Raw genomic sequence first — 24,852 nt, forward strand, 5'->3', positions numbered from 1 at the left:
CCCACGGATGGATGGCTGTCACGGGTCGGGGGGGAGGGGGGGCATGGCGGGCTCCTGCTGTCCCCACGGTCCAGCCCGCCTCCTGCCTGCGGAGCCGACGCCCCTTCTGAGAAAACACGCGAGCACGCGGCACGGGTGGCGCACACGTGTTTATTGCACTGCCTTCCGGGGCACCTTCCCCTACAGGCCTGTGATCAGAAGGAAAGGGATTCAGCAAAGTCCTTCACTGCGCTCCGTGCAAAGGACACGAAGTGGACACAAGCGCCCAGCGGAAGAGGAAGGACACGACACCGCCGACCTTGGCCCGGAGCGCGCTGGCCGGGGGGTCACCATCTCCGACCCGAGGAGCGAGGCGCCCGCCGCCCGGGGCGCGCTCAGGAGGGACAGCCAGCTCGCCAAGCGCCCGCGCACCAGACAGGTCACCTTAGACGTTAATCCGTTAGGTCCATGAATAACGCCTGATGCAGCCGGAGGCCCACTCCCTCCGCGGCGGGACCGCCTGCTCCAGGGCCGCGCCCACCAGGAACTGCGTGTCCCCTCCACCGCCAGAGGAGCACGCGGTGGGCCGCCGGGTCCTGGCAACCCCGACAGACGGCCCTGAGGACCAGCGGCCGGAGCCGGAGGCGCAGATCCGCACCTGAACAGCGCGGAGCGGGCCGCGGGGGAGGCCGAGGGGGGCTGCGGGCCGAGCACGGACACCCTCCACACTCACTGCCACGCCCGGCCCGCACCCCGGCCTCCAGGGCAGGTCCACGCACTGGCGCGGGCAGACCAGGCCCTCCCGGATGGAGGGCAGGTTCCTCCCCAGCCCCCGGCCGGGCGCCCATCCGCGGGAGCAGAGCCGCGGGTCTGGGCCATGTCCTGGACCCCAGCCTTACAGCGCCGCCGCGGGTGCTGGGGGCGCGCGCAGGGCTGGGGGCGCGCTCAGAAGCCCTGCAGCTCGGGCACGTGGCGGTACAGCTCCAGGGTCTCGGGGTTGGAGAAGGCGCCGCGGTGGTCCACGGCCTTCCCCGCGATGACCTGCTTCACAGCCACTTCCACCTTCTTGCCGTTGAGGGTGTACTGCGGGCGGAGGGGACAGGCGGTTAACCCCCAGGGGAGGAGCCCCTCGCTCCGCCCGCCCCGCGCCTCCCACCCGGAGACCAGCCCCAGCCTGGGCCTCAGCCCAGCGCCCGCCCGACGGCGAGCTTTATGCGCGTCCGAGCGCCCGCGGAAGGACAGGGAAGGACAGGGCTGGCCGCCGGAGCTGGTCATCCGGACCCCCCACCAGCCGACAAAACCAGCGCTGATGCCAGGGGAGCCGCGGCTGCTTCCTGGCCAGGGGCGGCCCCACAGTCACCGAGAGCCGAGGGAGGGGGAGGACGCCCAAGCTGTGGGCACACACACCCCCGCGTCACCAAACGGAAAGGAAGTGTGTGCGCCCCTCCACACACACACACACACACCCCCGTTTAAACAGGAGCCAGCCCGCGGTGAACGCGGGGCGGGGCGGGGCGGGGCCGCAGCGCCACCTGCTGGCCGCGGGAACAGCTGCTCCGCCGGCCGCTGGTCTGACTTTAGACGGCTATGCACACACACATGCACACGCGCACGCACACACATGTGCACAGCACTTCCCTCTCTCAGCTGACAGATCCCTGGTGCTGTGATCCGACCCCACTCACTCACACACGGGGGTTGGGGGGGGGGGGGTGCACGGACAGCGCTCAGGCCCCTAAATAGACGCAGGTCATTGCCAGGCGGAACTTCAAATAAACGGCGAGAGCGGCTGGAGTGAGTCTCACTGGGAATTCCGAGAACCCGCTAAAACCGCATGGGGAACGCGGGGAAAAACCGGGGGACTAGGGGTGCAAGGGGGTGCAGGGCTGGGCCTGCTTGCTCTCTGAACAGGGGCATCTAGCAGAAGCTGCTTTGTGGTGCGATTTAGGAAGGGTTAAAAAGGGGGGGGGTGGCAGGGGAAGAAGGACTTGTTGCCAGGCAACAGGGACAAGCTCTATATAAAGCCCGAGCCAGCCTGGCGATGAGTCCCAAGCGCGTGGGCCCACGGGAGGTGCCAGTGCGCAGGCGGCCGCCGCCAGGGGGCAGGGGGCGGGGGGTGGGGGGCGGGGCAGTACGCACCGGGATGCCCTTGGTCTCCAGGATGAGGCTGGGCACGTGCCGGGCGGACAGGCCGCTGCGGATGGCGTCGCGGATGCGCTGCACCAGGGCGGGCCGGAAGGCGTGGCCCGCCGCCATGCGCAGGAACAGCACCACGCGCTCCTCGCCGTCCCGGCTGTGCTGCGGGACGCACAGGCTGTCGCTCACCTCCTCGAAGGCCTCCACTGCGGGACGGGGCCAGGCTTCAGCCACGCGGCCGCTGCGGGCCCGGCCCGCCCCCCGGGGAGAGGCGCAGGGGAGCCGGGCCCTTCTCCCAGCCCTCCCGGTGGTAGCCCTCGGGGTGTGGGGACAGGTGGACAATCACCCCACCGGGGAGACAGCGCCCGCTTAAGCTGGATGGTCTCCGAGGAGGAGGCATGTGCGGCCCTGACTCCAAGATTAAATTTTTTTAAGGAAGCTTGTCCGGCCAGTGTTCTCAGTGGTTAGAGCCTTGGCCCAGGCACTGAAGGGTCACAGGGTCGATTCCCGATCAAGGGCATGTACCTGGGTTGCAGGTTCCATCTCTGGCTCCAGTCGGGCCATGCAGGCGGCAACCAATCCATGTGTCTCTCTCACATCAATGTTTCTCTCTCTCTCCCCCTCCCTTCCACTCTCTCTAAAAATATTAATGGAAAAAATATCCTCAGGTGAGGATTAATCAATTTAAATTTAAAAAATGTAAAGCCTGGCCAGCGTGGCTCAGTGGTTGAGCGTCAACCTATGAACCAGGAGGTCACGGTTCGATTCCCAGTGGGGCCCATGCCCAGGTTGCGGGCTCCATCCCCAGTGGGGGGCGTGCAGCTGTGAGGCCCAGGGGCCCACCCTGTATTTGGCGCCCTGTGTGGTGCTGTGTGACCTTCAGCACTCGTGCAACCTCTCTGTGCTCTGTATCTCACTCCCAAGGAGCAGGCACAGGTAACCAACCTCACGCAGCTTACCAGGAGCAGGGCAGCGACCGCGGGGGGGGGGGGGGGGGAGGGCCTGGGCCGGGGACCCCCAAAGAGCCCCCCCCTGAGGTCCTGGGAGCTGCAAGCGATGGGGACGAGGTACATCCCGAGAAGGACACGCTCATCCGGGTCCGACTCACAGCGGGAGCCGCGGGGCCAGAGGGGAGGTCGTGGGGAAGCCGACCTCGGGGCTCCCCACAGGACACCCTCCCCCCCCGGGGACTGGAGCACGACTGGAGAGGGAGCGCCTACCGATGTTATAGATCTCCGAGCTGCCGAAGCGCACTCCGTTGGGGTTGAGCGTGCCGTCGCTGGGGAGAGACGGGGGCGTGAACGCAGAGCGGCTCCTGAGCGAGCCACGTCCCGGAGGAGCGCGGCGTGGAGCAGAGGGGCCGCGTGGTGGGCACCCCCTTTCCACAAGCCGGCCACGGAAGGCTCGCGTCCCCTCTTCTGATCCCGACCAGCCCTCCCTCCCTCCCTCCCCTAAACTCAGAGCCAGATACCGAGGCAGCCCCCTCGTGTGGACACCCTGGCCCCTCGCTGCGCCTCCCCGTGCAGGGTCCCTCCCGCTGTGGGGGCCCCAGGACCCACGAGCCCCGACCGGGAGAGCTGCCGCCTGTGACGGTCACCCACAGTGCCTCTGGTGCGGGCCTCTCCCTACGCCCTGGCCACCACCCCCCACCCCCACCCCCAGCTCCCAGCCCAGGAAGGTGAGCCAGGCCCGTGGGAAGCTGACACAGGCGGCGGCCTCGGGAAGAGGGGCTCCAGGGAAGGGGGCGACCAGACCCTCACCTGCGGCCCAGCATGATGATGCCCCCCGTCTTGGGGTTGATCTTGCAGTAGTCGCCATGTGCCCAGACACCTGCGGCGGCAGAGGCGCTGGGTCACCCCGAGGGGAAGGGGTCACCCGGAGGGGAAGGGGTCACCCAGGAGCCCGGCCGGAAACCGCATGGTATGGGGTGGGGGTGGGACAGGGCAAGGGTGCCTGTCACCTGCCTGTTCTGATTCTCCACGTGTGGTTTATGCCCAATCAGATTCCCTCTAGAGCAAGCATGTCAAACTCAAAGGCTAACATGGGCCAAACAAACGAGGCATGCAGCCTGCGGGCGTGAGTTTGACATGCTTGCTCTAGAGCCTGCAGGAAGCAAGCACTTTGCACAAACAGCCCTGGACAGACGGCGCTGAGGTCCCAGCTCTACCGCCGCTGGCCGAGTGCGCTAAGGGCGGCGGGCGGCAGAGCTTAAACCAGCGCCTCCTGCTCAGGGCAAGGCGCCCGCGAGGTGTGAGTCTGTGCGGGTGGCCGGCGGCCCAAACCATTCGGCCCAGAAAGCCCTGCCCGACATCTCTGTGGGACTGGGGGACGGGGTGTGAGACCGAAGGCAGAGGCCCAGGCGGCAACCCCCTGGCAGGGGCCCTCTCTCTGAGCGAGCGAGCGAGCAGGCCATCGTGTGGCTGGGGCCATCGTGTGGCTGGGGCCACGTGGGGCCACGGGGCTCTGGGCACAGACGTGGTCAAGATGAGGCTGAGCCCAGATTCCCGCGCACAGGACGCTTCACGCGGACGGGACGAGGTGCTCCCCAGAGTTCGCGTCCGCCCCTGGGCACCAGGAGCTGCGTGGGTGCGGCCTCTCTGGGCTGCGGGAAGGGCGGGAGGTGGGGGGCTGTCGGGGGTAGGGGCACGGGGAGGGGACGTCCGGAATTGGGCCCGCCTACCCGGGAACTTGGAGAAGTAGGCCTTGCGGTACTTGCTGCCCGCCTCGTCGTTCCAGAAGTGCGTGGGCTGGCAGGGGAAGGGCCGGGTGCACACCAGCTCGCCGCTCTCGCCCCAGACGGCCCTGCCTGGGGGAGGGGAGGTCAGCCGAGGACACGCAGCCGGCACCGAGCCGACCCGCCCCGCGCGCTCCCACGTCCCCACTCACACCCCGTCCCGAGGTGGCGGTGCCGTACCTGCCTCATCCCAGGCCTCCACAGCCATGCCCAGGTTGCGGGCCTGGATCTCGCCTTTGTAGACGGGGAGAGAGACGTTCTGGCCCATGAAGCAGGAGATGATGTCGGTGCCGCCTGCGACAGTGAGAGACGGATTCCGAGTCAGAGAACGGAGACCAAGAGCTTGTTTCTCACGAGTGAGCAAGGAGGAGGAAGACCCCACAGCACAGCCCCGTCCTCCCTGTGAGCACGGCGACGGCCCGGCCTGCCCCGCGGGGCTCAGTGGACCAGCAGTGGCCCAGGAACCAGGAGGTCCCGGTTCGGTTCCGGTCAGGGCACAGGCCCGGTTGCAGGCTCCATCCCCAGTGGGGGGCGAGAAGGAGGCAGCCGACCCATGATTCTCTCTCACCATGGACGTTTCTCTCTCCTTCTTCCTTCCTGTCTCTGACATCAATACAAGTATATATATACATATACATATATATGTATATTTTTAAATACTGGAAAGTTCTAGACAGAGGTGCAGCCTCACGGGAGAAATGGAGAGGAGACCAAGACGGAGGCGCAGGCCTCCTGTGTCGGGGTGACTCTCAGACCGTCTCCCTGCGGGAGTGGAGCCTAAATGAACCTCCTCTCGGGCTCCCGCGGGAAGGTGAGACTCAGGCTCACGGGAAAGGGGTGCTTCGCCCATCAGATCCACCTGCAGGCGCCTCGGGGCCAGAGGGCATGCACAGGCTCCTGGGGACCAGCCTGGTCGGGCGCCCACCCCGCTGAGCCCTGCAGGACCCCGGCCCCCCGGCCTCCAGCCCCGGGGCTCCAGCCCCGGCGGCCGCACCTGAGATGGAGCCCAGCAGGACGCTGCTCTTGACGCACGTGTACACGTACTCGTAGCTCTGCGCTTTGAGCGGGGAGCCCGTGGACAGGATCGTGTGCAGCGTCTGCAGACTGTGCGTTTCCGCTGCGCGAGGAAGCAGAGAGGTGAAACCCCGCCTGCACCTGCGGGCTGGCTTCCCTGCGGGAAGTGGGGGGGGGGGGGGAACACGGGGTGGAGGGGGAGAGGGGGGCTGCCTCCCTGGCTGGCGGTCAGGGGCTCACCTGGCTTCAGGTCTCTCTCCTCCAGCACCGACAGCCACTTGGCCCCGGTTCCCAGGATGGTGATGCTGGGGCACAGGAGAGAAAGGGGTCACCCCGAGCTCCTCGAGGTTCCTCCCCCAGCAAGGGGCCCGCCTCCGATCCGTGTGCCCAACCCGGCTGAACGGATACTCGTTCCCGGGACGTGGTTAACCTTTCCGTCTCGTTAGGGAGGAGCCAAATGTCAGGATTTAAATATTGCCCAGGCCGCAGCGTGATATTTGAAATGTTAATGGCCGAGGTTTAAAAATGCCAGCGGCGGGTTTGCCCTCCGCGCACAGGCTCAGCTCAGCTAATGAGGACGCTCCAGAGCGCGGCTGACGCCCAGCCCCTCGGCTCCGCGGTGAGCGGTGAGCGGTGAGCGGTGAGCGGTGAGCGCGAAGCCCTCAGCAAAGGAATCGCTGGGGAGCCGGCCGACAGCTCCCCACAGGGACCCGGAGGAGGGGCTTAGAGGGGCGGGGCCACCTCCTACCAGGAGGAGGAGCTTAGAGGGGCGGGGCCACCTCCCACCGGGAGGAGGGGCGGGGCCACCTCCTACCGGGAGGAGGAGCTTAGAGGGGCGGGGCCACCTCCTACCTGGAGAAGGGGCTTAGAGGGGCGGGGCCACCCCCTACCTGGAGAAGGGGCTTAGAGGGGCGGGGCCACCTCCTACCAGGAGGAGGGGCTTAGAGGGGCGGGGCCACCTCCTACCAGGAGGAGGGGCTTAGAGGGGCGGGGCCACCTCCTACCGGGAGGAGGGGCTTAGAGAGGGGCGGGGCCACCTCCTACCAGGGGGAGGGGCTTAGAGGGGCGGGGCGCCTCCTCCTTCCGGGTTTCACAGCCCCAGGGACCAGGAGGGCAGGACGCTCCTCTTAACTGGCTTCAACTCTGCTCCTCAGATCCCACCGCCCCCGGCCCAGAGCCGCCAGGCAGGGCAGAGAAGGCCGAGCACACGGGGGAGGGTCCCGGCCAGCGGGTGGGGGTGCGGGGTGCGGTCAGCTTACCCGAGCCTGTCCACCAGGTCCCAGAGCACGTTGGGCGTGGGCACCAGCGGGGAGCCGTCGTACAGGACCAGCGCGGCGCCCGTGGCCAACGCAGACACCATCCAGTTCCACATCATCCAGCCCACCTGCAGCGGGCGGACGGACGGACAGACAGACAGCGCGGGTCAGCCACCTCTGTGGGTGGTTCCGGGGCACACGCTCAGCGAGAGGCACCGAGATCAGCGGTCAGCCCGCGGGGCCGAGGCGAGGCCAGGACGCAGGCATGGCGGGTGGCACCGTAGGCCACACTCCCTCGGGCGTGGGGGCAGCTGTGCTCTCCCCGCGCAGCCTCCCTCGGCGGCCTGGTCCCCACACCCGGGTCCCCAGCTGTGGCTGTAACTGGGCGAGCCACCTGCAGACACGTCTTACTGCTGCCCTAACAGCCACAGACCTCCCGGCCCCAAACACCATTAATTTCCAGACCCAGGGGCCCTGAGGCCAACGTCAGGGTGTGGGCGAGGCTGCCTCCTGCTGGAGGCTCAGGGGAAGCGCAGCGGCGAGCGAGTGGCCAGGGGAAGCCGCTCCACCTGCAGCCCAGGCGGTGGGCGGCTCACTGCCGACACCTGCGCCCAGGGAGGCCAGGAGGTGAGGACGCCAAAGCTGAGCCCAAAGCCGCGGGGACGGGCGCCCCTCTGAGCACAGCCCCCCACTGTGTCTCCCGGAGCCACGGCCCACTCCCCCACAGCCCCCCGCCCCCTGCTCCGCGCTCACCGTGGTGTAATAGAGGAGGATGTCGCTGCTGCTCATGTCGCCGTGGAGAATGTGCTCCTTCAGGTGCTGGATGAGGGTGCCCTGCGGGGGGTTGGGGGACCACGTGAGCGCCGCAGAGGCGGGGGCAGGAGCACTGGGGGCAGGAACGGGGGTCTGGGGGGGACAGGAGCACTGGGGGGCGGGGGGGTAAGGACAAGGGCTATGAGCAGGTCTAACCCAGATGCTGGGAGGCTCTGGAAAGCCAGGTGTGGAGGGAGCTGCCAGGTGGCCCGCAAGAAGGCCAGGGGCAGTAGGAAAGCGGCTGCGGGCCTGGAGCGTGTGCCCACCACCGTGGTGCCGCCCGCCCAGCCCGGGCACAGCAGCTCCCCACGCCGGCTCGATCCCAGATGCCTAGGAGGACGGGGAGCCCTACCCCCGCGGAGTGCACCATGCACTTGGGCGCGCCGGTGGTGCCCGAGGAGAACATGATGAACAGCGGGTGGCTGAAGGGCAGCTGCTCGAACTCCAGCTGGGGCGCCTGGTCCCCTTTCCCGGTCGCCAGGAAGTCATCCAGAAACACGCTGCGGGCGAGACCGGGGTCACAGTGACACGCCCTCCGCCCCACGCGCCCGCTCCCTCCCGTCCAGCCGGGCGGGGCCAGGGCCTGGGCTCCTGGGAAACGAGCCCTTCCTTCCAGAGGGGAAGCCAGGGAGGGGAGAAGCCGCGCCTCCCAACCTCGGGGACCTGGGGGGCAGCCGGGGGCACAGGTGACCATTTCCAGCTGCTAACAGAGCCGACAGCGGTGGGCTGGCTCTTTCCTAAAGCGCTGCAACAGCCCGGCCGTCCAGGCTCAGTGGGTGAGCGGGACCCAGGAACCAGGAGGTCAGGGTTCGATTCCCGGTCGGGGCACAGGCCCGGGTTGCAGACTCCATCCCCAGCGGGGGGCGTGCAGGAGGCAGCCGGTCAGTGCTTCTCTCTCCTCATTGATGTTTCCCTCTCCCTCCCTCCCCTCCCTTCCTCTCTGAAATCAATAAAAATACTTTAAAATAAATAATAACAACAACAACAATAATACAGTGCTTCTACATAACCACTGTGGAAAAGGGGCTCTGAGCGCTACCCTGTGGCTGCTGGGCAGGGAGCCGCTGAGGGAGGTTGAGAGGTGCTTCGTGCAGAGCCCGGGCGCCCCGCCTATTTGCCCCTCCCCCGCCTCCCACACGCACCCCATGCACAGGCGCCCATCCAATCGCTGCGTCCAGAGAAAACGCCTTTCTCCCCCGCGGTCTGCAGTGCACGGCCCACCGCGAGGCCGACTCACCTGTCGGGGACCTTGGAGATGTCCACCTCCTCCCGGGGGGCGACGTACGGGATCACCACCACCTTCTCCAGGTCCGGCAGCCCTGGGGGAGGAGCAAACTGAGTGACAGGCACTGGCGCGTCTGGCGCAGCGTCTGGCACGGGGTCCACAGGGTTCTTGTTTGTTTAATATGTTTTTATTGACTCAGAGAGGAAGGAAGAGGGAGAGAGAGAAACATCCATGATGAGAGAGAGTCATGGATCGGCTGCCTCCTGCACGCCCCCCACTGGGGATCAAGCCCGAAACCCAGGCCTGTGCCCTGACTGGGAATCGAACCGCAACCTCCTGGTTCATAGATCGATGCTCAACCACTGAGCCATGCTGGCCAGGCCTCAGGGAACTGTTTGCAGCTTGCAGAGGCCTCGGTGAGTCCTGGGGGCTCCCGTCTCTGTGCCCCCGCCCCTGCCCCCCCCCCAGGCCAGCTCAGCCCCCGCCGCACCTTTCACCACCTGCTGCAGCTTGTCCAGGTGGCCGTGCACCTTGCCGTTGTACACCACGGCCTCCACGGAGAAGATGAGCTTCGGCTGGATTTGGGAAAACCGGTCCAGGACACCCTGAGGGGAGGGGAGGGGAGGGGGGAGGCGGGTCACCCCGGGTCCCCCTTCGGCAGCCCCGGGGCCACGACCACGCCCCAGGCCGCACACAGCTCCCAACTTCCTCCCCACTGGCTCCCAGAATGTTCCAGTTTGACTCAGTAAACCCCAGTCTCCCAGTCACTGCAGCCAACATGACCGGCCCCACGGGTGGGTCAGCGCCGTCCCCAGGAAGCGGCCGAGCCGCCTGCCCGGCCCTGGACCCCACGCTGCCTTTTCGCCCAGAGGCCTCCCCTCCCCGCTGTGCTGAGGCGCCCAGGGACCCGGTCCCAGCCTCCCGCACCTCCCGCGTGGACCCCGCTGGCCCCAAGCGGTTCGCATGGCCGCACAGAGGGCCCTGGAGACCGGGCTGCACACCCCGGGCACACATGGGCCCAGGGACCCTCCCTCCCATGGGGACCCCGACTCACGTTCACCCCGAAGTCGGGGGACGTGGCGCTCCAGATGGCGCCGATGCTCGCTGCGGCCAGCATGGCCTCCACGGCGTGCTCGCTGTTGGGCAGGTAGCCTGCAGGGGGGAGAGGCCGTGGGCTGGGGCTTTTTGGGCCGACGCTGAGCCGGGCTCCCAGCCGGTCCTGCCACTGAAAGGGGCGGACAGGGCCTGGCCCCGATGGCTGGCCTGCGATAAGGCCGCCGGCTCTCCGCCCGCTTGGCAAACACAGCTGATGCCCACGGGCTCGCCCCCGGAGAGGCACACCCAGGCCCCTCCCTCTGCCTCGCTCTCTCCCCGAAACACTCACCCACGACCCGGTCTCCTTTCCTCACGCCCATTTTCCGCATCGCAGCCGCGAACAACGCCACCTGCTGCCGCAGCTCCTCAAAGGTCACCTTCACGACCTCCTCCCTGCCCTCCCCTGGAAGAGAAAAAGGACGGTCGCGCCGGCCTAGGAACCAGGAGGTCAGGGTTCGATTCCCAGTCAGGGCACATGCAGGACTGCAGGCTCCATCCCCAATGGGGGGGCGTGCAGGAGGCGGCCGATCCATGAGTCTCTCTCATCACTGATGTTTCTCTCTCTCCCTCTCACTTCCTCTCTGAAAACAATAAAAATATGTTAAAAAGAAAAGATCTGGAAGCGGACAGGGGTGACAGCTTCACGGCCTGTGACTGTGCTGCCACCCACTCAGGCCCACGCGCCCATGGGGTGATTCTGTAACAGGGCTCCTGTGCTGGCACCGGAGTGACACCCCCAGGAGGGCGGGAGGAGGAGGAGCGGGGACATGGGCGTGGCTCCCGGACTCACTGGCCACGTAGAGGGCGACCTTGTCGTTCTCCGGGTGCCGCAGCAGGTTCTCCGCGTAGTTCAGACGGCTGCCCGCGAACCACTCGGGGACGTCCGCCACCCCTTTGGAGGGGTCCACCACCTACGGGGAGCGACAGGGAGCAGGCACACAGGGCGAATGAAGAACCGAGACGCCTCGTCCCAGGAAGCCCGAGGCCCCCTGTCCCCCCTTTTACAGACGAAACCCTGAACTGGCCTCAACTAAGAAGTTGGGGCTTCCGCCTTCTCCCCACACAAAATAGAGTGAGCCCGGTCGGCGTGGCTCAGTGGCTGAAAGTGGGCCTATGAACCAGGAGGTCACGGTTCGATTCCCGGTCAGGGCACAGGCCCAGGTTGCAGGCTCCATCCCCAGGGGGGCAAGGCGTGCAGGAGGCCGCCAATCAAGGGTTCTCTCTCATCACGGATGTTTCTCTCTCCCTCTCTGAAGTCAATAACAATGTATTTTTTAAAAAAAACGAAGGAAAGAAAGAAAGAGAGAAAGGCTAAAAATGAACACTTCACTTTGGAACAGAACCATAAAGATGACACGTGACAAGAACCCCCCCTTACCTCGTCATACATGCGTGAAGACACGATGCCACTGAATGTCCAGAATTCGGCCCAGAAGTCTGCATAGGACTCCACTGACCACTGGTACAGGTCATGGTAATTTCCTGGAAATAACGTCAAGGGCACAGGGCTCAATGAACCTCAGAAGCAAAGTCTGAGCAGTTCCGTAGCAGACGGGCCCCCCTGAGGAACCCCGGCACCTCCGGGCGGTCCCCGGGCGTCCGAGGACGGCCAGGCGGAGGGGATCTTGATTTCTGCTGAAGCAAACCCACCCCCGCTGGTTCCCACAGGGCACAGAGCAAGGAGGAGCGGGTGCGTGTCTGAGCCGGCAGCACGCCTACGACCGGGGACCCCGGAGCCACGAGGCCGGGGGTCCAATCCGGGCTTGACCACTGATCAGCTGTGGACCTCAGGCCAGTTACTTCCGCCCGCGCTGTGCCTCGGTTTCCCCCTCTGTAAGAGGGAGATGATAAATAGCAGCCTCTCCTCACGGGGCACCGCGGCGGGGGGACAGGAAAGGCTCACTGCTGTGTGAAGTCAGCCCGCCCCGCGGGGCTCCGTGGTTGAGCATGGACCTATGAACCAGGAAGTCAAGGTTGGATTTGAGGTCAAGGTTCCATTCCCGGTCAGGGCACATGCCCAGGTTGCCAGCTTGATCCCCAGTGTGGGGGGTGCAGGAGGCAGCCGATCCATGGTTCTCTCTCATCATGGATGTTTCTCTCTCTCTCCTTTCCTCTCTGAAATCAATAAAAACATATTTACAAAAACACAAAAAAAAACAGAGCTCACCCAGGATTAACTCTCATGAATGCCCGTTGCCTGCTCAGCCCCATAGGCATCTGGGTTTGCAAGCCCTGCGTTTCCTCTGCCCACTCTCCCTGTCCACTCGCAGGATTCTGGCCAGCCTGCACCTTTCAAACCTCAGCAGATTTTGTCGGCCCTGGGAAGGGGCACCGCGATAGTCCTGGGGTGCAGTGAGGCACCAGGGGGTGGGCCGCGCTGCCCGGCAGCTGATACCCCGGAGCATGGCTATTTTTGCATGAGCTTCCCACCCCCAACTGCACTGGAACTATTTGAGAACAGGGACGCGGCCTGCTACGGGCTGGCACTATCCCAGCTGCTGGCCCACAGCTGGCGTGTACAGAAAGGCACTTGGCACGGGCGTTCCAAAGAGCATGTACCCCAAAGCGGCGGCGCTCCCCTCATGAGAGGGCGGCCCGTGTGGCATGTCTGGTGGGGCCCAAGGAAGGGCCTGGCATGGTCCGCCACCACACCCGCTGGCCGGGCTGCAGGCTGCCCCTGAGGGTCTGCCTGGCGGGCAGGGGTCCTCAGTGAGCTCTGCTGGGAGCAGTGACAAGAGCTGACCTACCCCCTGCCCGCGTGGCTCAGGGGTTGAGTGTCAGTCTACAAACCAGGAGGTCAGGGTTCGATTCCCAGTCAGGACACCGGCCCGGATTACAGGCTTGATCCCCAGGGGAGGGCCGGCAGGAGGCAGCTGATCCATGATTCTCTCTCCTCATGCATGTTTCTCTCTCTCTCTCTCCCTCTCCCTTCCCCCCATAAATCAATAAAAATACATTTTAGAAAAAGAAGAAGACCCCGCCATGCTCTGCAGGCCTGGACGGGGCCAGGTGCACCATCTCAGGTCCACGGTCAGCGAGGAGCCCCTGGGCCAAGGAGTGACCAGTCAGACCTGCTTCCCAGCGGCTCTGGCAGCGGCTCTGGCAGCGACAGCGGGCCCTGAGCGGGAGTGCTGAGCGCGGGAGGGACGGCAGGAAGCAGGCGGACCAGCCAGGGGAGGAGGAAGAGGAAGCGGGCCCAGGAGGTGCACCGGGTGGAGGGGGATGGGAGAGGCGGCAGAGCCAGGTGGACACCCCCTGCAAGCCGGGTGACAGGTGATGCTGACTGAGGAGAGGGGTGCAGCCCACCTAGGGGGGAGAGGGGAGGAGAAGCCATGAGGAGCTGAAAACCCGGGGGGGGGGGGGGTCAGCGTGGTGTGGGACAAGCCAGCAGGAGCTGGGGGGACACAGGCAAGGAGACCTCCTCCCAGCCCCCCCCTGGTGGCTGGGGTGCAGCTGGAAGAAGGCCCTTCCAGGTCTCCTTGGGGATGGGAGCCTGAGCAGAGGGGAGGGGTTCGCCCAACCCCAAAGGCAGGCTCCCACCTGACCTTCCTCCCCCTGGGCGGCCTGGAAGTCCTCGCTGGCCTTCTGGCAGGGTCAGCCTGGGGTGGGGTGGGGGTACCAGGGGGCAGCACAGGGTACTGAGGGCGGGCAAGCGACCCCACAAACAGAGGGAAGGGCTGCCAGGCGGAAAGGGAGCCTCAGGCTGCAGCGCAAGACCCCAGGGCGCACTCAACCCACAAGCAGGAACCTCGGGAGCAGGGGACCACCACCCCTGTGGACTGAGGGGTCCCCAGGCCAGAGGGGGGACCCTCCCACGGAGAGGACGCCCCACACGCCGGGAGAGGCTGCAGGCAGGAGTCCAGCGCCCTGAACGTGGGGAGGGGACGCCCCGCGCAGACAAGGGGGCCACCCCCACCGTGCGAGGCGCCGCACACCCTGGAGAGGGACCCCAGTCCAGCGGCTCCTCCAACCCCCAGGAGGGGGAACCCGGACATCGGGGGCCCTTCGAATGCCTAGGGGAGGCTCTGAGAGCAACGCCCGGCAAGGGGGCACCGCGGGCCCCAGGAAGCGGGCCCCTGGGCCGGGGGGTCCCCCGGGCCGCCGGTGCACTCACCCAGCACCAGGCCGCAGGAGGTGCCCACGGCCGCCCGGAAGCGATCCATCTGCGTGATCTTCTTGCTGTCGGGCTCCCACATCACCCGGCACCCCACGATCTCGTTGGACATGGCTGCAGGGGGCGGGGGGCGGCGGGCGCGGGCAGGCGGCGGGGCGCGAGCGGCTCGGCGGGGCGCTGGACTGAGCCGGGTACAGCCGCCCACCACGCGGCACCCGGAGCGCCGGCCCCCGCGGACCCGCCCATCGGAGGCCCCGCCCACGTGGCCACGCCCCCTTTCGCGTGTAACCTTCCGCGGGTGAGGCGGCTCGCAAAGGAGTCCCCGCGCCGGGCCCGCGCCCACGCGGCGTGTGGGGCATCGCAGACGTGTTGGACCCGGGCTCCCCGCGCGCACCTGGGGCGGGAGGCGGTTCAAGCAGCCCCGAGAGCCAGGAGCCCGTGGATTGTCAGGGGTTCAGTCATTCGCTCTTTTTTTTTTTTTTAATATATTTTTATTGATTTTAGAGAGAGAGAGGGAGAGAGAGAAACATCAGTGATGAGAGAGAAGCATGCATCGGCTGCCTCCTGCAGGCCCCACGCTGGGGATGGAGCCCGCAACCCGGGCCTGCGCCCTAATGGGGAATCAAACCCTGGTCTCCTGGTTCATGGGTCGATGCTCAACCACTGGACCACAGGGGCTGGCCGCTTTTTTTTTTTTTTTTTTTTTTTTTCAGTTGAGCATTTCATAACAAAGTGGGATGGGGCTCTGCTGTCCTTGGAATGAATAGGCCCTGGTGTGATTAAATATAAAATACGTTTTTGCCCTGACTGGTTTGGCTCAGTGGATGGAGCGTCGGCCTGCGGACTGAAGGGTCCCGGGTTCGATTCCAGCCGGGGGCATGTATCTTGGTTGTGGGCACATCCCCGGTAGGGGGTGTGCAGGAAGCAGCTGATTGATGTTTCTCTCTCATCGATGTTTCTAGCTCTCTATCCCTCTCCCTTCCTCTCTGTAAAAAAATCAATAAAATATATTCTTAAAAAAATACATTTTCGACCCTTTTTACGAAGATGGCGCCGACAGCTGAGAAGGAAGCCCCTGCCCCTCCCAAAGCCGAAGCCAAAGCAAAGGCTTTGAAGGCAAAGAAAGCAGTGTTGAAAGGCGTCCACAGCCACAAAAAAAAAAACAAGAAGATCCGCACGTCTCCCACCTTCCGGCGGCCAAAGCCACTAAGGCTCCGGAGGCAGCCTCAATACCCTCGGAAGAGCGCAGCCAGGAGAAACCAGCGTGACCACTCTGCCATCATCAGATCCCCCTGACTACTGAGTCAGCCACGAGGAAGATGGAAGACAATAAAACACGAGTGTTCATTGTGGCTGTCCAGGCCAACAAGCACCAGGTCAGACAGGCTGTGAGGAAGCTCCGTGACACTGAGGTGGCCACGGTCCACACCCTGATCAGGCCTGATGGCGAGAAGAAGGCATATGTTCGACTGGCCCCTGACTCTGATGCTTTGGATGTTGCCAACAAAATCGGAAGCATCTAAACTGAGTCCAGCTGCCTCATTCTAAATATAAAAATTTTACACTATAAAAAAAATACATTTTCATTCATCTTAGTGACTCTCGCACAGCAAATCGGAGAGACGCTGCATGTGAAAACGTGTTCTCTGATGAACCTTAATGGATCCGGGGAAACACTGCATTTTCAGTTAAAAGAACCGGTGTCAGTGAATATCGCTGCCTCCGCTGCCCCGCAATCAGGACACTGCAATCTGGGCCAAACTTGCCCCTGAGGAGAACGGTCCAAGGCAGAGAAAGAAGGGAATGACAGGGAGTTACTAAAGCAAACTTTGGGGGCCGGTGGCTGTCACCCCCCGGGGCCGGCGAGGCACCACGGTCAGAAGTGGGGTGTGCTCCAAGAAGCCTGTGCCATTGTCTGTCGCTAAGTGGGTGCAGGACAACTGAACACCCCCAGGGATCAATATGACCCAATTTAAAGACCCACTCGCCGGAGCCAATCGCAGCGTTCCTTTTCCTCCTTAGCCAAGGACTGGCCCGCGGTGCTCATGAGACCAAAGGGGAGTGTGATGGGGGAGGGGAGCGGGGAGGGGGGGGGGCACCTAGACCTTCCCGCTGAGCTGCCCGGGCAGCTGGGCTTCTGGTTGAATAAACAGCACCTGTCATCCTGGTTTAAGTCACCTGTGGAGGTGTCGTAACTTCTGCAGAGAGCATCCTAACAGCTGCCAAAGGTCATCTCACTTGCCTTCCCCCCACTTCCCGCTCCCAGGCCTACTCCTCCCTTTGTTTTTGCTTGTTTGTTTGTTTTTTAATACATCTTTATTGATTTCAGAGAGGAAGGGAGAGGGACAGAGAGTCAGAAACACCGATGAGAGAGAAACATCGATCAGCTGCCTCCTGCACACCCCCTCCTGGGGATGTGCCCACAACCGATGTACATGCCCTTGACCGAAATCGAACCTGGGACCCTTCAGTCCGCAGGCCGACGTTCTATCCACTGAGCCACACCGGTAGGGCTTCTCTTCCCTTTGGTACATTCATCACCCACCTGATCCGAAGATGGGACGCTATTAGTAATAACTGGGGAGGGTCTCTATGTATCTATAACTATTAAAGATCTATCTATCGATCTATCCATCCCCCTTCTTCTCGTCCCCACCTCTCCACCCCAGTCCAAACCACCACCCTACCCCAAGTGGACTATTGCAAAATCCCCTTAACAGCTCTCCCCATTGGGCCCCACCCAACCCCCCTCAATTACCTTAGGGCAGCTAGAACATTCCTTTCGCAATGTAAGTCACGTCTCTCCCTCACTCACAACTTTCCAAACGGCTTTTAGCCACACTTTGCATACAACCCCAAGGCCTTGCCCCGTGTGCCTCAGGGCCTTGGCACGTGCTAGATATGCCAACTGTCCGAAAGGTCCTCCAAGCTCAGCCCTGGGTGGGGAGCGTCTTCTTCGGTTCCTGTCTTCCAAGCCTGTGGAACCCTTCGGCTTGGGTCGCCTGACATAGACATCTGTCATGAGTGTCTGTCATAGCTCCCTGCAGAGGGACCCCGCTCATCAGCTGGGGGTTGGGTGGGGAAAGGGGGGGATAGAGATCACCCTGATTATGAACTTGTTTGCTTTTCTATCTCCTGCCTGGGCCTTGGGCAGCGAGGTTGCGTGGAAGCCAGAGCTGCCTGTTGTGTTGGCATGTGGCAGGCGCACAGTAAACACCCGTGACCGTGAATGCCTCCTCCGCTCCCGCAAGCACTCGGCTGAGCTGGCTCCCCGCCCTCTGCCTTGATTTAGCTTCCTTCTCCTCTCTTTCTGCAGAAGCCACGCTTCCAGAGAAAAGCATCAGGGCCCGGCCGGCCGGCGTGGCTCCATGGTTGAGCGGCGAGCTAACCAGGAGGTCCCGGTTAGATACCCCGTCAGGGCACAGGCCCGGTTGCAGGCTCGCTCTGCTCCCCAGTGGGGGGCGTGCAGGAGGCAGCCGGTCCATGATTCTCTCTCATCATGGATGTTTCTATCTCTCTTCCTCTCCCCTCTTCTCTGAAATCAATAAAAAATATATATATATTATAAAAGGATCATGAAAAAAAGTCTCTAGTGTATCCACCTGGCACATATGGTTAAGGAAGGGGCTGGATGGTGTGACAAGACGCAAAGAAATCTCATTTTCTCTCGCGTGGGCGCACACGCACACTTTCCTTTTTCACGCTCTACGTCCTCCTGTGCACGTGGGAAAAGGCCTCCAGAGGCGCTCCTCCTCCAGAAGCCTTCCCGCACCCCATTTTATCGCAGGTGGGTGCAATGACACTCGCACCCCAATCCTCCACCCACGACCCTGCTTCTACCACAGCACTGAGGCCGCCGGAACCGAAGTCTGTGTGTGCCTCCAGCAAGCTGCCCCACAGCATCATTCTTGCCCTTCTGGTTCCAGGAGGCGGAGCGCACAGCGGCAGCTCCAATATTTATGTAAAGGTTAAATATACTGGGGGGCGGGGGGCCAGATTTGTCCGTCTCGCTCCTCTATGTTGCAAGGCTATACTGGGCATTTCTTTTGAACATTGTGGGCAATTTAAACCTTTCTTCTATTTTTATGATAAGGATTCTTTTATTTATTTGTTGCAGAGAGAGTCTGGGAAGGCACATGAGCATTTCTTTAATTATTGTCAGCTGAGTCCCGCGGTGTTGGCAGAGCCACGTCCTGGAGACGAACCGTGCCAGAGGCAGGTGCCAGAGGCAGGTGCCAGCGGCAGGTACATCGTCCGCCTGACCCTTAGCTCAGGTGCCAGGGGGTGGGTCTCATTATCTCAGTTCAGCCAGGCGCAAGGAACGGACGCAATTATCCGTGCTCGGCCAGGAGCGACGATTACAAAGAAGCCACAAAGAATGAAAAATTACAGCTTGATCTTTCACCATGACGATAGCTTGATCTTTCACCATGATTCCACATGATTTCCTTCGTTTTAAACTCTGTTAACACTTCCTGGAATTATACTGTACCTAATAAACGCGCTGACCGGCTCTGGGTCCCTGTCTCTCCAGCAGAGGACAGCTGGCCCACCCGGCCCCAGCCTTCCCCTCTGTCTGTGTCTCTTTCTTTCACTTTCTCAATCCCCAGCCAACTCGTGTCCGCTCTCTAGCCGCGCTGGATGCGATAAAGAGACAAATCCTATATAATAAAAGGCTAACATGCAAATTGTCCCCTGGAGCAGGGGGCGGGGTGGGCCGGCCAACTGCCCTTGGCCCCTCCCCCTGGCCCAATCACCCCCAATTGGGGTGAGCCGGCCAGACCCCACCTGTGCAGGAGCTCCTGTACCTGGCCTCTAGCACTTAATAACTTGTGTGCATGACTTTTTGGGGAGGGTTTTTATTTTTTTTTCATTTTTAAATATATTTTTATTGCTGATAGTATGACAGGTATCTCCCATCCTCCCCTTCCCCCCATCTCCTCCCAGCCCCTAACGCCCGCCCCCGCCCAGGTCTTCACCCCGCTAATGCCCCTGTCCATGGGCTGTGCCTGTAACCATGTAAGTTCTGGGGTTTCTCTCTTCTCGTGCCCCAGCCCCACATGGGGGTGTGGCGGTCCGCTCCACGCCTCCGGCTTCCGGTCTTGTTTTGTGGGTCAGTTCATTTTGTTCATTAGATCCCACGCGTAAGTGAGCTCACGGCTTTCTCCGTTTGGCTTATTTCGATTAGCCTAGTATTTTCCGGGTCCAGCTGTGCTTCCCCAAAGGGAAAGAGATCCCTCTTTTTTTTTATTATTATTATTCTTTTGGATGTCGAGCGAGGGTTTGGCTCTGCTTGGAGGTAGGCAAAGTCCGCCCCCATAAAGCTGCCCGGCGCGGCTCCTCTCCCCTCCGCTTGGCACCGCAGCCTGTGCCCAGCCTCGCCCAGACCCACCCGGCTGGTCCCGCCGGGCCGCCCTCCCCTCCTCCCCCGCACCCGGGGCCCCAGGGCGGCGGCGGCCGCGGCGGAGGGATCTCCCCCACGCGCACGCACCACTCTCAGCTCGCACGCTGATTGGCGGACGGAGAGCTGGCCCCACATCAGCCCAGGCTACCGCGCCACGGCCTGAGCTCCAACCAATCGCAAGTCGTTCCGGTACAATGGGCCGCGCCTCTCAGCCAATCCCATGGGAGAGACCTGAAAAGGGCGTGCCCAATGGGAGCTGACCAGTGGGGCGGGGCCACCCTTCGCCTGGGAAGGCCGCGCGCCGTCACCTTGGCAACCCGATGGGCGCCGAGCGCGTCAGTCCCGCCCCACGTGCGGGTGTCCGCCGCTTCCCAGCGCTTAACTCCCGTGGGACCGAAAGAGGGGCTTGCGTTTGGGACCCGGTTATGCTAACATTGCTGCACTCGGATGCACGTGGGGCCCCAGGTAGGTGAGGACCCAGGGCGCTGGGGGGCTCGGAGGGGACCCCGCGAAGTGCGGAGGGAGGAAGTGAACGTCAGCTACTGGAGTCAGTGGGAAGAGACAAGGGATCAAGGGTCACAGAGCAGAGAAGCAGGAAGCGGCCCCTCCCCAGACACCAAATACCCAGCACCTTGCTTTGCCCTTGGACTTCCAGCCCCCGGAACCGCCATAAACAAATGTTCGCTGGCCCCGGCCGGTGTGGCTCAGTGGATAGAGCGTAGACTTGCGGACTGAAGGGTCCGGGTTCGATTCAGGTCAAGGGCGTGTACCTTGGTTGCGGGCACATCCCCAGGAGCGCGTGTGCAGGAGGCAGCTGATTGATGTTCCTCTCTCATTGATGTTTCTAACTCTCTATCCCTTTCCCTTCCTCTCTGTAAAAAATCAATAAAATATATTTAAATAAACAAATAATTGTTTGCTGTTTGGGCCACCCAGTCCATGGTATTTCTGTATATAGCAGCCCAAGGCAGGGACCTTTATGTATCCTTTAACCTACCCCAGGAGCACTTCCTTCTGTGGGTTATAGCTACCAATTAGCATTTAACGACAGCCCAGCCTCTGTGGTTGAGCTTCCACCATGAGCCAGGAGGTCATGGTTTGATTCCTGGGCAGGGCACATGCCCGGGTTGCGGGCTGGATCCCCAATAGGGACATGCAGGAGGCAGCTGATGGATGTTTCTGTCATCAATGTTTCTATCCCTCTGTCTTCCTCTCTCTCTAAAAATCAACAGGGGAGGCGGGGGGAAATATCTCAGGTGAGGATTAACCAAAATTAAAGTCTGAAAGATGGTCTGATCTTCTCATCAGATGGGGAACAGAATCATAGCATCACCATGACATGTCGAAACTGGGAGAACTCCACGTAGGCTTGGCCGGGAGGGAGGAAGTAGATTTAGGAGGTCGTACAAGCAGCCAGTTATTACAATAAAACATTTATTAAGCTGTCATTTTCACAATATTTTAATTCTGTTCTGAAATCAGTCTAAAAAGATCTCTACATGACACCGAAGCCAGTTATTTTCATAAATAAACAGGAATGTATCGCTTTGCCAAAAAAATACAAACAAGCCTTATACATTTAGGTCTATATGCAATATCTGTAGGGTCAATTTCCCAAGGCTCACGGCACTAAAACTGTGTACATCACACACACACACACACACACACACACGCACACACACACACACACACGCACGCACACACATACACGTACCACTATATTTAAATCAGGTGTTTTATAGTAAATGTCAAATTAAATGCTCTATCAAATTCATAACCAGGTACACAAAATATTGAATCAGGAAAGCACTGTGGACAGGGGGCACCAATGGGATTCCCGGCGAAGAAGAGAGAAATGGCTTTGCTGAATGTGGAGGGAGCGCTCATCACCGTCGCCGTCACCAGAAATCAACGGAATTACCTCGGAGATGGCACACACGAGCAGGAATTAAATGGACACTCAGACCGTTAAACCTGCGAGAAGACCCTGGAACATATGGCCCCGGCCGCCACTCGCCGCCCCAGGTTTCAGATGCAATTGACGATCCGCTTTGGGTGCTGCCCCAAGGGCGATGCTGGCCCCGGCGTGGCTGCCACAGGTCAAGGGATCGCTGGCTGGAGAGCAGAGTGAGGAAGGCAGTGCGCGGACCAGCGTCTATGTGCCCAGGTGCTGGGCGTCGTACCGACGGCCGCCTAACACCACGTTTAAGGGGCCTGCGTCAGACCCTGCCAAACTAGATATAACTCTTATTCACAAGCGAGGCGCAGAAGTCCAACAACTCAAATGGCCAAGAACAAAAACTTTGCAGAACAGTGATCTCTTGTTAGAAAAATAAAGTTGGGGGGAGGAGGAGGTTGACACCTTAGGGCCTCAGGAATTTCTTCTGTGTGTGTTTTATTTTAAATATATTTTTATTGATTTCAGAGAAGAAAGAGGGGTAAATGGAAACAACAATGATGAATCATGGATCGGCTGCCTCCTGCAAGCCCCCTACTGGGGATGGAGCCAGCAACCTGCGCCCTGACCGGTACTCAAACCAGTGACCTCTTGGTTCATAGGTTGCTCAACCACTGAGCCACACGGGCCGGGCTCAAGCATTCCTTGCAACGTGAGCAAGCCGGGTGGCAGAGAGCTGGGGTTTGGGGTGAGTCCACACCCGGCCGGGGGGAAGGTCCCGGGCATCAACCGCCAGGCAGATGTCATTCATCCGAAGCGTCTCAAGCAGCAGGAAGCAGGGGAAGGAAGCGATTTCGGATCTTTAGCGCTGGTGTTGGCTATTGGGTGTGTCATCCTGAATCGCTGTACAGAACCGCGGCATCAGAGACAGACTAACGGCCCAAGTGGTTTCCGCGGTCCCCACGAGCCAGCCCTCGTGGCCGTGCAAAGTCACGACCCTCGCAGCCCCCGACCCTGACCTGGCACGGTCGGTCCCCAGTTCGCCTGTCTCTGCTTACCCTGCGTGTGGCAGGTTACGTGTGGCCCTGCCGGCGTGGCTCGGCTCACGTTCAGGCGCCTGAGTATTAAAAACCTCCTTTTAATGGTATTAACCTCTACGTGTCCTCAGGCAGCCGCCTTTATAAACGAAGACCCCGCACAGGCCCTGGCCGGGGTGGCTCAGTTGGTTGGGCGTCCTCATGTGCACCAAAAGGTTGCCAGGTTCGCCCTGGCCGGTTTGGCTCAGTGGATGGAGCCTCGGCCTGCGGATTCAAGGGTCCCGGGTTCGATTCCGGTCAAGGGCATGTACCTTGGTTGCGGGCACATCCCCATTGGGGAGTGTGCAGGAGGCAGCTGATCGATGTTTCTCGCTCATCGATGTTTCTGACTCTCTATCCCTCTCCCTTCCTCTACTGTAAGAAGTCAATAAAATATATTAAAAAATAAAAATAAAAGTTCCCGGTCAGGGCACATGCCCAGGTTGCAGCCTCGATCCCCAGTAGGAGGCGTGCAGGAGGCAGCCGATCATTGTTTCTCTCTCCCTCTCCCTTCCTCTTTCTAAAAATCAATAAGAACTTATTTTTTTAAAAAAATATGAAGATGCCCTAGCCGGTTGGCTCAGTGGATAGAGCATTGGCCTGCGGACTGAAGGTCCCGGGTTTGATTCCAGTCAAGGGCATATGCCCAGGTTGCAGGTTCGATCCCCAGTAGGGGGCATGCAGAAGGCAGCCAATCCATGATTCGCTCTCATCATTGATGTTTCTCTCTCTTTCTTCCTCTCCCTTCCCCTCTGAAGTCAATAAAAATATATTAAAAAATAAAAAATACGAAGACCCCAGCACAAGCCACAGGGCAAACGCTCAAGCGGTCCTGTCGCTGCAACTGTGTCGGGAATCCTGGGGCCCTAGACGCCCAGGCGGCGGCGAGAGGCAGCAGCACTGACGAGAGCGGGGATGAGAACACAGACGCCGGGAAGGCTCCCACCCAACGCGTCGCTTCCAGCGCATCAGGCACCAGGTCGCTCTAAACATGGTCCCAAAGCAGCCACAGAAACCCCGCCGCGGACAGGGAGGTGGTCCTTTTCTTTTTTTTCTTTTCTGGACTATTTTCTGTTCTTGCTATTTCCTGGAGTCCCGGGAAGTTAACACTGACGGAGACCCGACAACACTGAGCCTCGCTTACAACGGCGCCCGGCAGTTCTCACCAGGATGTGTTCCTGTCACACCTAACGAAGCGTTACACTGACATCGTCCACAGCCCTGGAGATAGAAAAAGGTTTCTCTTCCAGGGATGAGATATGGTACAAAAATACATTTTCCCACATACAAAAGAGAGGACAAAGAAAGAGATGGGGGTGGGGGCGGCGGGGGGCAGGGGGGGACGGGAGGCCAAATAGCCTACCAGCTTCCATGGAATGGAGAAAGAAAGAAAAAAATTCCCACACTCTCTGGGGTTAAGAATATGCCCAAACAGAAGCCAGGTTTCTGCCTGGGTCCTGGTCAGGGCGCGTGCAGGAGGCAACCCATCGGTGTGTCTCTCTCATATCGATGTTTCTTTTCTCTCTGTCTCCCCCTCTCCTCTCTCTCCCACGCTCTCCAAAAATCAACGGAAAAATATCCTCCGGTGAGAATTAAACACTAAACATGCAACAAACAGCCCTGACCGGTTTGGCTCAGTGGATAGAGCGTCGGCCTGCGGACTGGGGGGTCCGGGGTTCGATTCCGGTCAAGGGCATGTGCCTTGGTTGCGGGCACATCCCCAGTGGGGGGTGTGCAGGAGGCAGCTGATCGATGTTTCTCTCTTGTCGATGTTTCTGGCTCTCTGTCCCTCTCCCTTCCTCTCTGTAAAAACTCAATAACATATATATTTTTTTTAAAAGCAACAAACAAACCGGGAACCCTCGAGAGCGTATCTTTCCCACGAAGGCCCCGCTGGCACACGGCGAGACCGGCTTCCAAGAGGTTTGGAGCGAGTCCGGCCGCCTGCCCGGGCGCTCCTGGCATCCGACCCCAAAACTCCTGGATTTTTTCCCTTTCCAAAATGTGGAGCCTAAAATATATCCAAGTACAGAAGTGGGGGAAATACTCAGGTTTTCCTCAGAGAACGAGTTCCTCCCTTAGACACAGCGTTGCTGGGGGCGTGGCTGG

The 24,852-nt window shown here is 61.3% G+C and overlaps 1 protein-coding gene and 1 pseudogene across 3 annotated transcripts; one reads left to right on the forward strand and one right to left on the reverse strand.

The window, feature by feature from the left end:
• Positions 1-133: 133 nt before the first annotated feature.
• AACS (acetoacetyl-CoA synthetase) lies at positions 134-14,611 on the reverse strand. Of its 3 annotated transcripts, XM_036307411.1 has the most exons (18): positions 14,367-14,611; positions 11,631-11,734; positions 11,043-11,163; positions 10,542-10,655; positions 10,212-10,309; positions 9,648-9,762; positions 9,170-9,251; positions 8,285-8,432; positions 7,873-7,953; positions 7,123-7,247; positions 6,104-6,168; positions 5,844-5,966; positions 5,030-5,143; positions 4,796-4,921; positions 3,876-3,945; positions 3,336-3,394; positions 2,119-2,321; positions 134-1,062 (listed from the first exon to the last, which is right to left on the reverse strand). In XM_036307411.1, exons 1-18 carry the CDS (start codon positions 14,476-14,478, stop codon positions 925-927), a joined length of 1,998 nt encoding a protein of 665 aa, XP_036163304.1. In that variant the 5' UTR covers positions 14,479-14,611; the 3' UTR covers positions 134-924. The 3 variants fall into 3 exon arrangements, with proteins under 3 accessions (XP_036163304.1, XP_036163307.1, XP_036163305.1); XM_036307414.1 differs by lacking the exon at positions 2,119-2,321; XM_036307412.1 differs by lacking the exons at positions 134-1,062; positions 2,119-2,321 and adding an exon at positions 2,398-2,752.
• A 782-nt stretch (positions 14,612-15,393) lies between these two features.
• On the forward strand, positions 15,394-15,889 carry LOC118655519 (annotated as a pseudogene).
• Positions 15,890-24,852: the final 8,963 nt, after the last annotated feature.

The sequence above is a fragment of the Myotis myotis genome, unplaced genomic scaffold, assembly GCF_014108235.1.
Source record: "Myotis myotis isolate mMyoMyo1 unplaced genomic scaffold, mMyoMyo1.p scaffold_m19_p_47, whole genome shotgun sequence".
In the NCBI taxonomy this organism is placed as follows: domain Eukaryota; kingdom Metazoa; phylum Chordata; class Mammalia; order Chiroptera; family Vespertilionidae; genus Myotis; species Myotis myotis.

Coding starts and splice junctions, on each gene's coding strand:
- AACS (XM_036307411.1), bottom strand. CDS start 14,478: ATGTCCAACGAGATCGTGGGGTGCCGGGTGATGTGGGAGCCCGACAGC. Junction 3,946..4,795: donor CTACTTCTCCAAGTTCCCGG/GTAGGCGGGCCC, acceptor CTGCCGCCGCAG/GTGTCTGGGCACATGGCGAC. Junction 1,063..2,118: donor TGGAGACCAAGGGCATCCCG/GTGCGTACTGCC, acceptor CTCCGCCCGCAG/TACACCCTCAACGGCAAGAA.